Here is a 14698-nt window from a genome sequence, read left to right on the forward strand (position 1 = left end):
GAACATATTCAAATTCAGGGACTTTGTTTTCAATCTTTACTCTGCGGATGCCCACAGCACGTTACCCATATTTGAGAATGTTCCCTTTTCACTCTGAGCAATTATATTTCCTAAAATACTTCAATATATATCAATAATATTAGGGCAAAACTATGACAATGAAATATTGAAGCTTTTATTTATTTAATTATTTCCATATCAATTTGTTCAGTACAATACCTAAGCAACCACTGGAACTGCAATGCGGTTTGTTAATTCAAGTTTTTTTTCAAGTGACAGACTGGTCTCAACTGAAACCATCAACATCTTCTAAGAATTGACAATTGGAACTAGACTTACCTTTGTGAATTGTTCCTGCCCAGTCCTCGCTTATGTTCAGTGTCCTTCAGTGTCTGACTTAGTGTGGGAATGAGACCGATAACCAAATCTCGATTCAGGGCTGTAATCATCTCTATGATGTTGTATACCTGGTGATCGTAGATCCCAATATACTCCTGGATGAACTGTCTGGAGAGGTTTCAACAGTCTTTGTCAATATGTTAACAATTTAGTTCGAGTTATAAGAAAATTCTAATGAAGTTTAATGAGCAACTCCCAGGGCTGAATTTTATGAGCCCTCCGGCACGGGGGTCGTGGTGGGAAGACCCGGAAAATTCTTCCAGAATAGGGCTGTACGACCTCCGGTTCTGAGAAGGCCTCTATGTAATTTACCGGCGGCGGCAAGGCCTCGGTGTGGCCCACCTGCCACTCGGCAGCAGAGCCTTCATTTTAATATGCAAATTAGATTAAAATGAAAGAACACTTACCTACCTGGTAGCGACAGCCATGCCACACTGATATTCCGGCCGCCGGCTGAAACTCCCATGCCTTCGGAACTCCATTCGGAGTTCTGAGGCATGACACTGGTGGGCTGGTGGGGGGGGGGGAGGAGTGAAAATTCCAGGGCGGTGGGGTGGGGGGCAGGGAGGAAAGAAGGGAGAACTATTGTAATTTGTTGTGGGGATGATGGAAAGGGGTTGAAGGGCAAATGGAACGAGGTTCAGGGGGAAAGTTCGGGTTGGGAATTAATTTTACTTTGGTTGGGATAGGTCCAAAAATGAACATTGGGGGTGGGGGGAAGGGTGGTGGTGGGAGAGGGGATTCCAGCTTTTATTTAGTTTTTCACACAAATTTCCAATTAATGTCCCTTTAAAATTTCAATTGTTACCGCAGGGCTTGAAGTCCTTTAAAAATGGCGGCAGCGCTGAACGCCATTGCTGGGGATGGAGCAGCTGCCCCCTCTACGTCATCGAGGGCACCATTCCGCCCCCTCCATTTAAATGGGCCCCCGCACGAAATATCGCGGGGGTTCAGCGATGGTGCATCCGTGCCCGAAGTCCACCAACAGCAGAGTGTGCCACCGCAATCTGCGGCACATTCATAAATTTCAGCCCCCAAGTTCAGACCTCCTGTCATATTTTTGAATTTGGTGTTCATGGAATTGACTAGAAAATGAGTTAAAGATGTGTTTTGTCTTAAAATAAACTGGCTTTGCATAGGTTTAAAAAGCCACAGGCTGAAATACTTAAGTGGTTTATTTATTCAAAAGCAAAATACTACAGATGCTGGAAATCTAAAATAAAAAAAAAATGCTGGAAATAGCAGGTCTGGCAGCATCTGTGGAGAGAGAAACCGAGTTAATGTTTCAGGTAGATGGCCAGTTCTGGTGAAAGTTCACGGGACCTGAAACGTTAACTCTGTTTCTCTCTCCACAGGTGCTGCCAGACCTGCTGAGTATTTCCAGCATTTTCTAGTTTATTTATTAAAGGGCCATGTATTAAATATGTGAATTAAAGCCAGATAAGGCAACTCACAGTCTATTTCAAACTGAGACAACGTAGATTAATGATCTCATCCCAAACCCTTGGAGCCAGGATGACCATTATTCATTTTGAGAATACCTTTAAACCCACTCCCCCAAAGAGGGGACGAGAGGTAGACAGTTGTATTAACATGCCTGCAGGCGAATGACTTTACAGAGTAGAAGTCAGAAGGCAGTTTTCCCATTGGCTAGAACACAGGGAGAAAAAAAACAAAGGAACATATGGGCAGACAGTCAGACAACTAGGTCAAGGGAGTAAGACTGGCCTTGCAAGAGAAAACTTGTCCATCACAGAATCAGACAGCTAACCAAAAAAGGTTCAGTGAATCCAGTAGTACGAATAATTTAACATACGTTTATTGTTTCCTTTTTTCTTGAAGGTTCTGTAGTTCTTAAATCAAGGTAAAATTGAATTACAGCTGTCAATCTGTACATTCATTTTCTATCTCTAAAATAATCATTTGTGTCTGGCTTCATTGCGTTAAATTGTTAGTCACCTTCTAAAAGATTGTAGGAGTACACATGCAAAAGACACACAGTTCAGATCACAAATAACCTCTATTGTTCCACTCCTACACAGCACGATTGCATAATGAGATAATGGACTGTATGGCCACACTCCTGAACAAAGTTAATTCATCCGCTCACAGAAGTGACGAGCACAGTGAAATTCGAGAGCATATATAGGCAGACCCGATAAAGTACCTACCTTAGTACAGAGATCAAGTGAGGGTAAGTCTGACATGGAGCTGATGACTGACAATTTTCAATTATACACTGCATGACCTCAGAGGTCAGTTTCTTCACTGAAAAAAAAATACATAAAATAATTACTCAAACTTATTCAAACGAAGATGGATTTTAAGGGGCAATTTTTTTGGCTTGCACTTCTGCCAACTGAAGATTGCATCCACCCATCCCCTTCCCTACCCCACCCCCCCCTCCCACCACCATCACAAGAAATGCATAAGAAAAATTTGGGTGCATGATTATCCAACCACTTTTACAATGTAAGTTTGGCTCAGTTGTAGCACACATGCCCTCGGAGTCAGATTGGGCACAGGTTCAAGCCTTGCTGTAGAGGCGTGAACACATAATCTAGGCTGGCATATCAGTACTTGACCTCAATAAGTAACCTTCACTTCAACATAAGGTCGGAAGTGAGGACGTTTGCTGATGATTGCGCAATGTTCAGGACCATTCGCGACTCCTCAGATACGGAAGCACCGCCCATGTCCATACACAGCAAGACTGGACAACATCCAGGCTTAGGCTGATAAGTGGCAAGTAACATTCGCGCCACACAAGTGCCAGGCAATGACCATCTCCAACAAGAGAGAATCTAACCATCTCCCCTTGACATTCAGCAGTGTTACCATTGCTTAATCCCCCACCATCAACATCTGGGGCTGGTGGGGTCACCAAAGACCAGAAATTTAACTGGACCAGCCCTATAAATACTATGGCTACAACAGCAGGCCAGAGGCTGGGAATTCTGCGGCAGTAACTCACCTCCTGACTCCCCAAAGCCTGTCCACCATCTACAAGGCACAAGTCAGGAGTGTGATGGAATATTTTCCACTTGCCTGGATGAGTGCAGCTCCAATAACACTCAAGAAGCTCAACACCATCCAGGACAAAGCAGCCCATTTGACCGGCACCTAATCTACCACCTTAAGCATTCACTCACTCTATCACCAGCGTACAGGGGCAGCAGCGTGCACCATCTACCAGATGCACGGCAGCAACTCGCCAAGGCTCCTTTGACAGCATCTTCCAAAACCCACGACCTCTACCACCTAGAAGGACGAGGGCAGCAGATACATGAGAACACCGCCACCTGTAAGCTCCCCTCCAAGTCACACACCACTTTGACCTGGAGCTATATCACTGCTCTTTCATTGTCGCTCGGTCAAAATCCTGGAACTCCCTCCCGAACATGGGTGTACCTACACCACATGGACTGCAGCGGTTCAAGAAGGTGGTTCACCTTCTCAAGGGCAATTAGAGATGGGTAATAGATGCTGTCCTTGCCAGTGACACATCCCACAAACAAAGAAAAAAAAGGCACTAAAGGATCACTGCATTGATAGAAGTGCCATCTTTTGGATGAGAGGTTAAACAAGGGTCCCAGCTGCCTGTTCAGGTGGACATACAAGATCCCGTGGCACTATTTGAAGAAAAGCAGATGAGTTCACGAAGTGTTTTAGTCAATATTTATCCTTCAACCAACATCGCTAAAATAATATTTGGCCATATATATCATTGCTGTTTGTTGGACCTTGCTGTGTAAAAATTGTCTGGTATATTTCCCTGCATTCAGTAACTCCACTTTAAAAGCACTTCATTATCTGTGAACTGCTTTGGGATGCCCTGAGGTTATGCAGTGCTGTATAAATACAAGTTTTTTCTTTCATCTGCATAAGAGCAGAATTCACAGAAATTCATAATATTGTCTGAAGTCTTTTTAAGGAAATTGAGACTCTATGGCATCATTATCTGTAAACTACAATGAAACTCAGCACACCAGGCCCAAGATCTATGAAGGATGGGAATAAATGATGAAAGCAACATCAATAGGGCAGACCAATTTGACAAATTTATCACTGAATATTTATGGATTATATAAGTCACAACTATTTGATGGCATCATCAAGTTTTCTACTGCCACGTAGAAAAAAAGTTTTTTTTCTCTCTGCTGTGATCTTTGAACAGTTGTTCCTGAACTGGAGGTTAGCATGAAGCCATGATTCAAGCAAATGCAACTGATGTCACTTAAAACAGTTGTCATGGTGATCACTTCTTTAAAAAGATGTGGCAGGGCTGTGCAATGGTACAAATATGATTCTGGCTTCATTACTTAACAATGTGTTTTTTCCTGCATCAGTAATAAGAGACATAGCATGATTATTTAACTTGACATACAGGATTTTATATCTAACCTTATAAAACAGCAGGCACCAAATGTGCAGTCTAGTAAAACTAGATTAGGTAGGAAACAAAACACTGCACATTGCATAAATTGAATGGGCAGATAATCTAGTTCTACATTTCACATCACTTTAGTGTACAGTAAGAATGATGTGGTAGCTTATGTGATTCTAGATACTGAATGCCTAAGAAATGCTATGGGTACTTAGCATGATTTTCACAACTTAATTAATTGGTGTTGCATCGATCAAAAATATCTGACAGACTGCAAAATATTTGACCACAATGAAAGGTTGCAATATAAACTGAACCAGATGAACAATACCCATAAAAATCCTCATTATTTATTTCTATTTTATTTCATTTTAGAACATGCAAATGGGTTCGGCATTGGCTGTCAAGTCTATTGTTAGTTCAGATGCTCATGGGGCATCTGATAATGTCATCATGTGACAAATGAACTGGCATCATTTTCAAAATTTTAAATAGCAGCATGCAACAAATATCATGTTTAATAACTCAGGAACATTTTTACCCTCCTGAGGATAGTGTTTATTTAAGTTTTTTAAAAATCCAGTTGTAACAGAATTAGGCCAACACATCCCAAATCAGGCGACTTCCCCAGGGTTAGATGAGCCTATCATATTTTTCACTGTATAGCAAGCTACAAGCTGATAAGGGAAACGGGAAAAGGTCAGTAATGCACTGTTGTGGCTGCTGGAATGTACACAAAATAAACACTAATTTGCCAACAGGTCTGATTGCCTGCCACATAAATGAAAGCAGTCATTTCTCAGCTGGGCAGGTTAGATACATCGTGACAGCATAGCATCTTATCTTGGGAGATGAAAGGGAAAAATAAAATACAAAGATTGACATGAGGTAAGGTTATCCTACAGGTATATGTAGCACACCTATTTAAGAGAGGAGTTGATGCCTCAGTCAACTCCTGAGTTGCCAATCCTTGATTTTTTTTTGTGGCAAACACTTATTCAGCTGAAATCTGACAATAAAACTCCACAGTTAGATTTATACATACAAGTTGCAAACTTCAATTCTGGATTCCGAATTGCGGTCAGTGCCACTTGAGTTTCCACGATCTTTTGTGCTAGTTTGAAAAACATTGTGCGAGAAGCAGGCCCCGCCCACAAAACTGGCCGCACTCCCAAGGGGAATTCATCACCATCGGGAGTTTTCGCTAATTGAGTTGGTTTGCAGGCCTCCAAGGAGGCTCCAAAAGTTATGCTGGGTTTTTTGGGGGTGAGGACACGAATAGGTAGATTCTGAATTTTTGTTTTAATTTATTAAGGTGGACACTAGTGTACCCCAACCTAACTAGAAAAGAGTTTTGCTTATTTTTAAATTATTTTCAGTAATTTAAAATTGGGTTACCACAGGTGGTGGATTGACACTGATTTAAAATGCTTATTTTTTGTGATAAACCCGTTTTCAGCTGTATCAATCAAATTTTATCAAGTTATCACCATTAACTATACAATGGATTTTCTTTTTAAAAAGCCATTGTTTTTTAAATTAAGTTTTTGAATGCTGCTTGATTGCGCTGGTTCACGTAAGATTTTGCATTTAGCGATATGGAAATCAGTTTGATTGGAAACTTGGGGAAGAACCTTGTCAAAAACAACACAATTTTGGGTGCAATTTGCACCGAGATTGCCAATTGCGCCCAAAACAAAAATTCTACTCCTTAGTTTTCTGTCCTTAATTATTTATTTTCTTTGAGGAAGACTTTGAGAGTCGACTGAACACAACACCGGTATCATGAAAGTGTTTGCTACACATTAAGAATGAAATGGAAAAGCAATTGTGGGGATTTTTTTTGCTTAAAGGTGATGAAGAGTGGAAACATTAAGATAAAGGCATCAGTCAACAGGAGTCAGTGAGAAAACATACCTTGTGGTTCATTCACAAACATTAGACATTTCAGCACTGTCGGCAGGAGTAACTTTGTCTCACTGGCTGCATCACTACTTTGGTTTCTTCTGAATAGTTCATGAAGGAAAGACAGGACTGCTGCTAAGCGAGGAGGAGGAGCATGACCTCTGAACTGCATATAATTTTCACTGGAAAGAATAATTTGTGAGAATAAGTTGAGAACTTGTCCACATACACAAAATATTAATACTGAATATTTGCACAAATTTAAATTGCAACAAGAGGTTAATATCATTATCATTCATGGTAATCGTGTTTAGGAACATCGGAAATAGGAGCAGGAGGAAGCCATTCGGCCCCTCGAACCTGCTCCACTATACAACTAGATCATGGCTTATCTTCTACCTCAATGCCATTTTCCTTTTTCTCTTTAAGAGACTGGGGTGACTTTTCTTTGGGCTGAGGAGACAGAACCAGAGGCGGGCATGCCGGCAATTTCACGCTACTGGCTGGCGTACCAGTCTGGTGGCCTGTTCGTACTGCCAGCATATTTTCATGGAGGCCGCTTCAGCGGGTGACAGCCAATTAAAGTACCTATTGAGGGCACTCATCTGACGCCATCTGGAATTTTCCAGACGGCAGGCGGAGCCTCTGCTGAGGCTAAAGCCTGTCGGATGGTTGGAAGTGGCCTCCCAGCGGCAGACTGGGGTCAGAGAGCCACAGCTGTGGCTGCATGCTAGCCTGTGGAGAGTTCTCCCTCCACAATGATGGCCTAGCGGCTGTGGCCTTTTTTTTATTTTTAAACTTTCTAAAGCCTTTGGAATGCACCTCCATCTTGCCTACCTCTCCTGGTGGGGCTGCCAGCCACCCAGAGCCAAGCACTCTTATTGGCCTTCACGGCTGTGGAGCCCACTCGCCGTCCTTAATTGGTTGAGGCTCCTGGAGGTGGTCTGCTAATTGGCATCTCCTCCAAAATCTCCCTCAGGGTCCTGCCGTCGGCATTTCTGGATTCCTAACCCACATTTCATCCCAACAGCGGGATCAGAACCTGGGAATGGAAATCCAGTCCACTTTATCTCACAAAGGTCAGCCATTTACAGAATAAGGCTAACCAGTTGCTTGATATTGAAAATACACAAGAAGAGGCACTATGAAAATTACTTCAGTGGATGGTGTTGGGCCTAATGGTGTACGAGGGGTTGGAAGTATGTACTGAATGACAGACTGCATTACAAGCAGTATTTAAAGACTAAATGATCAGTCTTCACTGTATCACCTTTGTGTTGAAAGCCATGTTAATGAAGCAAATTGTTGCTTATGGTAATATTGAATGATGCAGCAGGGATGGGCATTTATTTTTATAGACAGCGCAGAAAGGTGAATGATCTGCTCCTGAATGTACCCAATCTAATGCAGAACTGACAAAACATTTGGAATGTTTAACAGAACTAGAAATAAACATTCTCTTCTAACATTTTTGATCTTAAACTCTACAGTCCAGTGATAAATAATCTAAAAGTATGTTAACAAAGTTCTTACGAATGCAGAAAATTAACTTTAAAGGAATTATACATACAATTTTAAGAAGATATGATTCAAATTTAGTTGTACTTTCTGTTATGTTCTGTAATGTTCACTTCAAGATTACTCTTCAACTGGAAAGTGTTACACCAGTACTTCATTTTATTTTTCACCTAAGCCACTGTTACAGTATCTATACATGGTTATCCATTGCATTGGTTACTCTTTCAGCTGGGAAGATAGGATATTTAGGGACCCTGCTAAACTTCTACTTCCCACTAATATAAAGTCATCTATTATCTCAAAATGCTCATTTTGGGTTATTGAGAGAAATCAGATTTGAAACTGCAACCGAGATTCTAAATTAGGCCAGACAACCGCAAATGAGCCATTCTGTGCTTGCTGAGGAATTATAGACTTTAATGCTGTACTTTTTCTTAGGCTTTCAAACACATAAACTGCTAAACAAGAAAGATGGTTCATCAGATTAATGTGTGTTGACATTTGAACCACAGTTATTGAATCTGGTTTGTACTTGAAATTACCAGAGTGTTAGTTCTTCAGCTCATGTAGAAATATTTGTTGGATGAGCGGTAGACGAGGAGAAAAGAAAGAATTAACAGTTTAGCAGACTCCTGTAGTTCATCTGCATGCATTACCAGATTTGATACTGATAACAATTGTGACAAAGCTATTCTGGTCCTTTTAGTTAGAGGAGGATGTATGATGTAGAGCTCCTTAAATAAGTACACCATTTGAAAAACAGGACTATGAGAGAATGTTACTGAAAAGTTAAACATTTACTAATTTGCTATTTACTAATGGACTATTCTAAATCAGTCTGAATCTGCACAGATAATGAATTGGTGGGAATCTATAATTAGCTTTTCAAATTATTCAATAGAACACACTGCTACAAACCACTAAACTTCTGTTATAGATAAGATTGATAAGATTCTACTCTAGGAATTTTACACTGTATGAATCCATTGATATAAAAGGACTCAAAAATCTCTTACTTTATGACCAGAAGAACTGTCTTCCGCAGGTTCTGACCCTGAGCCATTGGGATTGATTCACAAAGTGCAAGTAATACTGGGTGATTCACAATGCCCGATCCAGTAGGTGACGATGGAAGAAAGCGACCAAAATACTGTTGAATAATTTTCCGCAGCTGCTGTTTAACATAAGCAATCTGAGCTGTAGTTTGTCCAATGATAGCTGACAGACCCTGCAATAGGAAAGAGAATTTCAGACTATACTCAACTGATTTCCAACCTATTATTGTCCCCTCAGGATATGTCCCTTTGGGTCCAGCTCAGAGTCACAACAGGCACCTCCAAGATGGCAGAAATATACTCACTTATTCATCAATTAGCCAACTCTGCTCTACATTATAACCGACAAGCCGGCCAAGATAGATAGCTTATTGTTGACTGACTAAGCAAAAAATATTTCCAGGCCACGTGTGTGTCTCAGAATTAATTACTGGTAACTAAAGAAAAACTGCTTTTGTTTAAACTGTTCAAATGATGTTTAAAATAATAACAGTAAGCAAAACAGAAGAGTAAGCAAACACCATAAGTTGAATCAATTAGTGCAAAGTTTACTATGGAAATCAGAGTCTGAACAATCATGAAGTTCAGTCTGGGCTCTGCAGGACCACTCAGTTCCAGACCTCATTACAACCTTGGTTCAAACATGGACAAAAGAGTCAAATGTCAATGGTGAGGTGAGAGTGACTGCTCTTGACATCAGTGTGTCATCAAGGAGCCCTGGGAAAACGGAAGTCAATGAGAATCAGGGGGAAAACACTGCACTGGTTGGAGCCATTCCTAGTACAAAGGAAGAAGGTTGTGGTTGTTGGAGGTCAATCATCTTAACCCTAGAACATCACTGCAGGAGTTCCTCAGGGTGGTATCCTAGGCCCAACCATCTTCAGCTGCTTCATCAATGACCTTTCGTACATCAAATTTGTTGAAGTTCTTTGAAGGAGTGACATGTGCTGTGGATAAAGAGGAGCCCATTGACGTACTAAACTTGGATTTCCAGAAGGCATTTGACAATGTGCCACATAAAAGATTATTGCACAAATTAGGAGCTCATGGTGTAGGGGGTAACATATTAGCATGGATAGAAGATTGGCTGGCTGGCAGAAAACAGAGAGTATGTATAAATGGGTCCTTTTCTGAGTGGCAAGATGTGACGAGTGGAGTCCCGCAGGGGTCTGTGTTGGGGTCTCAACTTTTTACAATCTATATCAATGACTTAGATGACGGGAGCGATGGCATGGTAGCTAAATTTGCAGATGACACAAAGACAGGTAGGAAGGTATGTTGCGAAGAGGACATAAGGAGGCTGTAGACCTATATAGATAGGTTGAGTGAGTGAGCAAAAATCTGGCAGATGGAGTATAATGTGGGAAAATGTGAAGTTGTTCACTTTGGCAGGAAGAATATAAAAGCAGAGTATTACTTAAATGGAGAATGACTGCAGAATTCCGAGATGCAGAGGGATCTAGGTGTTCTAGTGCAGGAGTCACAAAAAGCTAGTATGCAGGTACAGCAGGTAATAAAGAGGCTAATCGAGTGCTATCCTTTATTACGAGAGGAATTGAAAATAAAAGTAAGGATTTTATGCTTCAATTATACCGGGCATTTGTGAGACCATCTGAATACTGTGTGCAGTTTTAGTCTCCTTATTTAAGGAAGGATGTAAATGCATTGGTGGCAGTTCAGAGGAGGTTTACTAGATTAATACCTGGTATGAGCGGGTTGTCTTATGAGGAAAAGTTGGACAGATTGGACTTGTTTTCACTGAAGTTTAGAAGAGTGAGGGGAGACTTGATTGAAGTTTATAAGATCCTGAATGGTCTTGACAAGGTGGATGTGGAAAGGATGTTTCCTCTTGTGGGGGAGTCCAGAACTAGGGGGTACTGTTTTAAAATTAGGGGTCGCCCTTTTAGGACAGAGTTGAGGAGAATTTTTTTCTCTCAGAGGGTTGTGCGACTTTGGAACTCTCTGCCTCAGAAGGTGGTGGAGGCGGGGACATTGGATATTTTTAAGGTGGAGGTAGATGGATTCTTGTTAGGCAAGAGAATCAAGGGTTATTGGGGGTAGATGGGATTGTGGAATCTGAAACACAAACAGATCAGCCATGATCGTATTGAATGGCGGAGCAGGCTTGAGGGGCGGAATGGCCTACCTTTGCTACTAATTTGTATGTTCGTATAAGGTAAGACATGGGGATGTTCGCTGATGATTGCGCAGTGTTCAGTTCCACTCATAACTTCTCAGGTAATGAAGCAGTCCATGCTCATGTAGCAAAACCTGAACAATATTCAGGTTTGGGCTGATAAGTGGCAAGTAACATTCACGCCACACAATTGCCAGGCAATATCCATCTTCCAACAAGAGAGAATCTAACCATCTCCCCTTTACATCATTTCCCCAACTACCAACACACTGTGGGTCACCACTGAAACTTAAGTAGACTAGCCACATAAATACTGTGGAGGTTGGGTATTCTGCAACAAGGGACTCACCCCAAAGCCTGTCCACCATCTACAGCATACAAGTCAGGAGTGTGATGGAATACTCTCCACTTGCCTAGATATGTGTCACTCCAACAACACTGAAGAAACTCGACACCATCCATGACAAAGCAGCCCACTTGATTGGCACCCCATCCACCACCTTAAACATTCACTCTCTCCATCAGTGGGACACCATGGCAGCAATGTATACCATCTACAAGAAACAGTGCAGGAATTTGCCAAGGCTTCTTCAACAGCACCTCCCACATCCACGACTTCTACTTCCTAAATGTTCTTGGGTGTTAACTGAGGCTCAGTTGGTAGCACTCTTGCCTCTGGGCCAGAAACTGTGGGTTCAAATCCCACCACAGGACTTCAGCAAAAAAATCAAGGCTGGCACTGAGGGACTGCTGCCCAGTTGGCGATGCTATCTTTCAGATGAGATGTTAAACCAAGGCTCTGACAGCCCTCTCAGGTGGATGTAAAAGGTCCTGTGGTATTATTTTGAAAAAGAGTAAGGGAGTTATCTCTGATGTCCTGGCAATACTTATTCCTAAACATCACTAATACAGATTATCTGGTCATTATCACATTGCTGTTTGTGAGAGTTTGCTGTGTGCAAACTGGCTGCTGCGTTTCCTACATTACAACAGTGACTACACATTAAAAATACTTAATTGGCTATAAAACACTTTGAGACATCCTGAGGTCTCTTTCTTTCCAATCCACCACTGATGAAAGACCCTTTTATTGTCTCGACACTATTCTCTTGAACACTGCTCCTCCATCTCACTATCTCCTTCCTTGTCCTTAAAAGCTTTCCAAAAGCCAACCAGGATTTCCGTCACCCCTCCTAATTCCCACAAAGAATGGGGTCCTTTTCTTTTGTCTTCTGCAAAGAACCTTTTGGCATTTTTCCACGTTAAGGATGCCATATCATTGCAAATAGTTGCTCTTGTAATCCACTGTACCACTCAATTCCCCACAAGCCCAACCTCCATCAGTATAACATTCATGCCACAGGAATCTGGTTCAATAACAGTTTTAAGACCAAAAACGAGAACAGGACTGGTCCACATGTTTGAATGTGAGAGCTGCCAGCATGTGTTACGAAAGACACGTATCACATTGCAATTTATTGCGTTCACATGAACTCAGAAAATTTCCTTTTACATTGTAGCTTGATGTTTGCAATATTTAAAAATGTGTATTTTTTTTCTCCTCCAAGTAAAAATTTGCTTTATTTACATTGGCAAGATTCCTTGCTGATTTGCCATGGGAAATCATAACAACCAGAGCGAAAAAAGTACTCCACAATATATCAGTTTATTGCAATATGATGATTCACTGGAACATTGCTACCACAGACTATTGTAATACTCAGCACTATAGGCCTAGGGAATGGTGCTTTTCCACTAAAGCTGGATAGGTTGCTGTATGATCTGGGTGCAATATTTACTACCTTGCAGTAACTTTAACAGTAAGATAAGTGCAGGATTCATCTGCACCATTCACTCCTACAGAAGGGCGGCGCAGTGGTTAGCACCGCAGCCTCACAGCTCCAGCGACCCGGGTTCAGTTCTGGGTACTGCCTGTGTGGAGTTTGCAAGTTCTCCCTGTGTCTGCGTGGGTTTTCGCCGGGTACTCCGGTTTCCTCCCACCACCAAAAGACTTGCAGGTTGATAGGTAAATTGGCCATTATAAATTGCCCCTAGTATAGGTAGGTGGGAGGAGAATATAGGGACAGGTGGGGATGTGATAGGAATATGGGATTAGTGTAGGATTAGTATAAAATGGGTGGTTGATGGTCGGCACAGACTCGGTGGGCCGAAGGGCCTGTTTCAGTGCTGTATATCTAAATAAAAAAATAAAATAAAAAAAAACACGCAGGACATTCTGAGATTTGAAGGGATAAAAAGCATTCAGAACCCAAGAGTAGAAAGAAAAAAAAATCAGAAGGAAATTTGTGGGAAAAAAACCTCAGGTTATTCCAAAGGTAACAAGTTGTGTGACAGTGACAGTGCTCACCTGAAGATACAGAGACAAGTTATCTCGGATGGCAGACAGCATTGCTGGGGGCAGTCCTTTGTCCTGCTGAAACAGAGTATGTGGCAACAGCAGACAATCAATGATGCGGAACAAGAGCTGCTGAGCCTTTGAAGTGGACAATATCAGTGCCCAATGCTTGACAATGCAACCTATGAATAAAAATCAAATAAAGTGGGTATCATATGGTTTGGAAAGCAGTCAACATTGCTACGTTATTTCAAATTTTAATTTGAATTGTAATTTTAAATACAGGAATTCAGTAAATTCTTAGCAGGATTAATGTCCATTGTTTAAGTGAATTACATTTATTATAATTCCCAACTTGATTGCATTCTTTTATTTAATTCCTCTCAAATGCGATATTTTTGAAATTATAATACATATTTCAATTCCTATAATTTTTACACAGCTGTGTTCATTTCAGGTTAATTTTACATAAGGCAACAGACATTGGTATGAAATGGTTACTCTATCCTTAATTGTTTAGTAATTATCCCACCATTTAGATACAATAATGGGAGTAAACCTCAGCGAGGTCTCAGACGTGATAAAATACTCACAAGTAGTTTGTATATTAATCTATATGGTGTATAGAATGTTGTTGCATATGCAGAAGTTACAGTAAGAAAAGAGACCATTCAGCCCAAAGAGTCTGCATTACCATTTACCCTTCATCCCTTTTTCTTTTGTCTACCTATCCTTTCTAATCTTAAATACTGGCATAGTTTCTGCCTTAACTACTAACCCTGGAGGAGAATTGCACAGTTTCTTCTGCCCTCTATCCTAAATCTTTAACAACATTTAATCTTGTATCCATAGCTCATCATTCTAGACTGCTCAAGTCCCGGAAACAGTCTTCCCTGTCCCATTCCCTCTTAATTCTAAACACTTCTATCATATTGCCATAA

General features: G+C 41.1%; 1 protein-coding gene across 6 annotated transcripts in view; it reads right to left on the reverse strand.

The window, feature by feature from the left end:
• The window catches only part of mms22l (MMS22-like, DNA repair protein), a 176928-nt gene that overhangs the window by 4219 nt on the left and 158011 nt on the right, over window positions 1-14698 (reverse strand). For all 6 annotated transcript variants that reach the window (XM_068025904.1, XM_068025889.1, XM_068025917.1 and 3 more), the window contains 5 exons: window positions 13770-13939; window positions 9226-9437; window positions 6704-6873; window positions 2571-2667; window positions 340-507 (listed from right to left, as the gene is read on the reverse strand). In XM_068025904.1, coding sequence (XP_067882005.1) covers window positions 340-507; window positions 2571-2667; window positions 6704-6873; window positions 9226-9437; window positions 13770-13939 — 817 coding nt within the window. The remainder of the gene's footprint in view (window positions 1-339; window positions 508-2570; window positions 2668-6703; window positions 6874-9225; window positions 9438-13769; window positions 13940-14698) is intronic.

Source organism: Heterodontus francisci, chromosome 3, assembly GCF_036365525.1.
Source record: "Heterodontus francisci isolate sHetFra1 chromosome 3, sHetFra1.hap1, whole genome shotgun sequence".
NCBI classification, from domain to species: Eukaryota; Metazoa; Chordata; class Chondrichthyes; order Heterodontiformes; family Heterodontidae; genus Heterodontus; species Heterodontus francisci.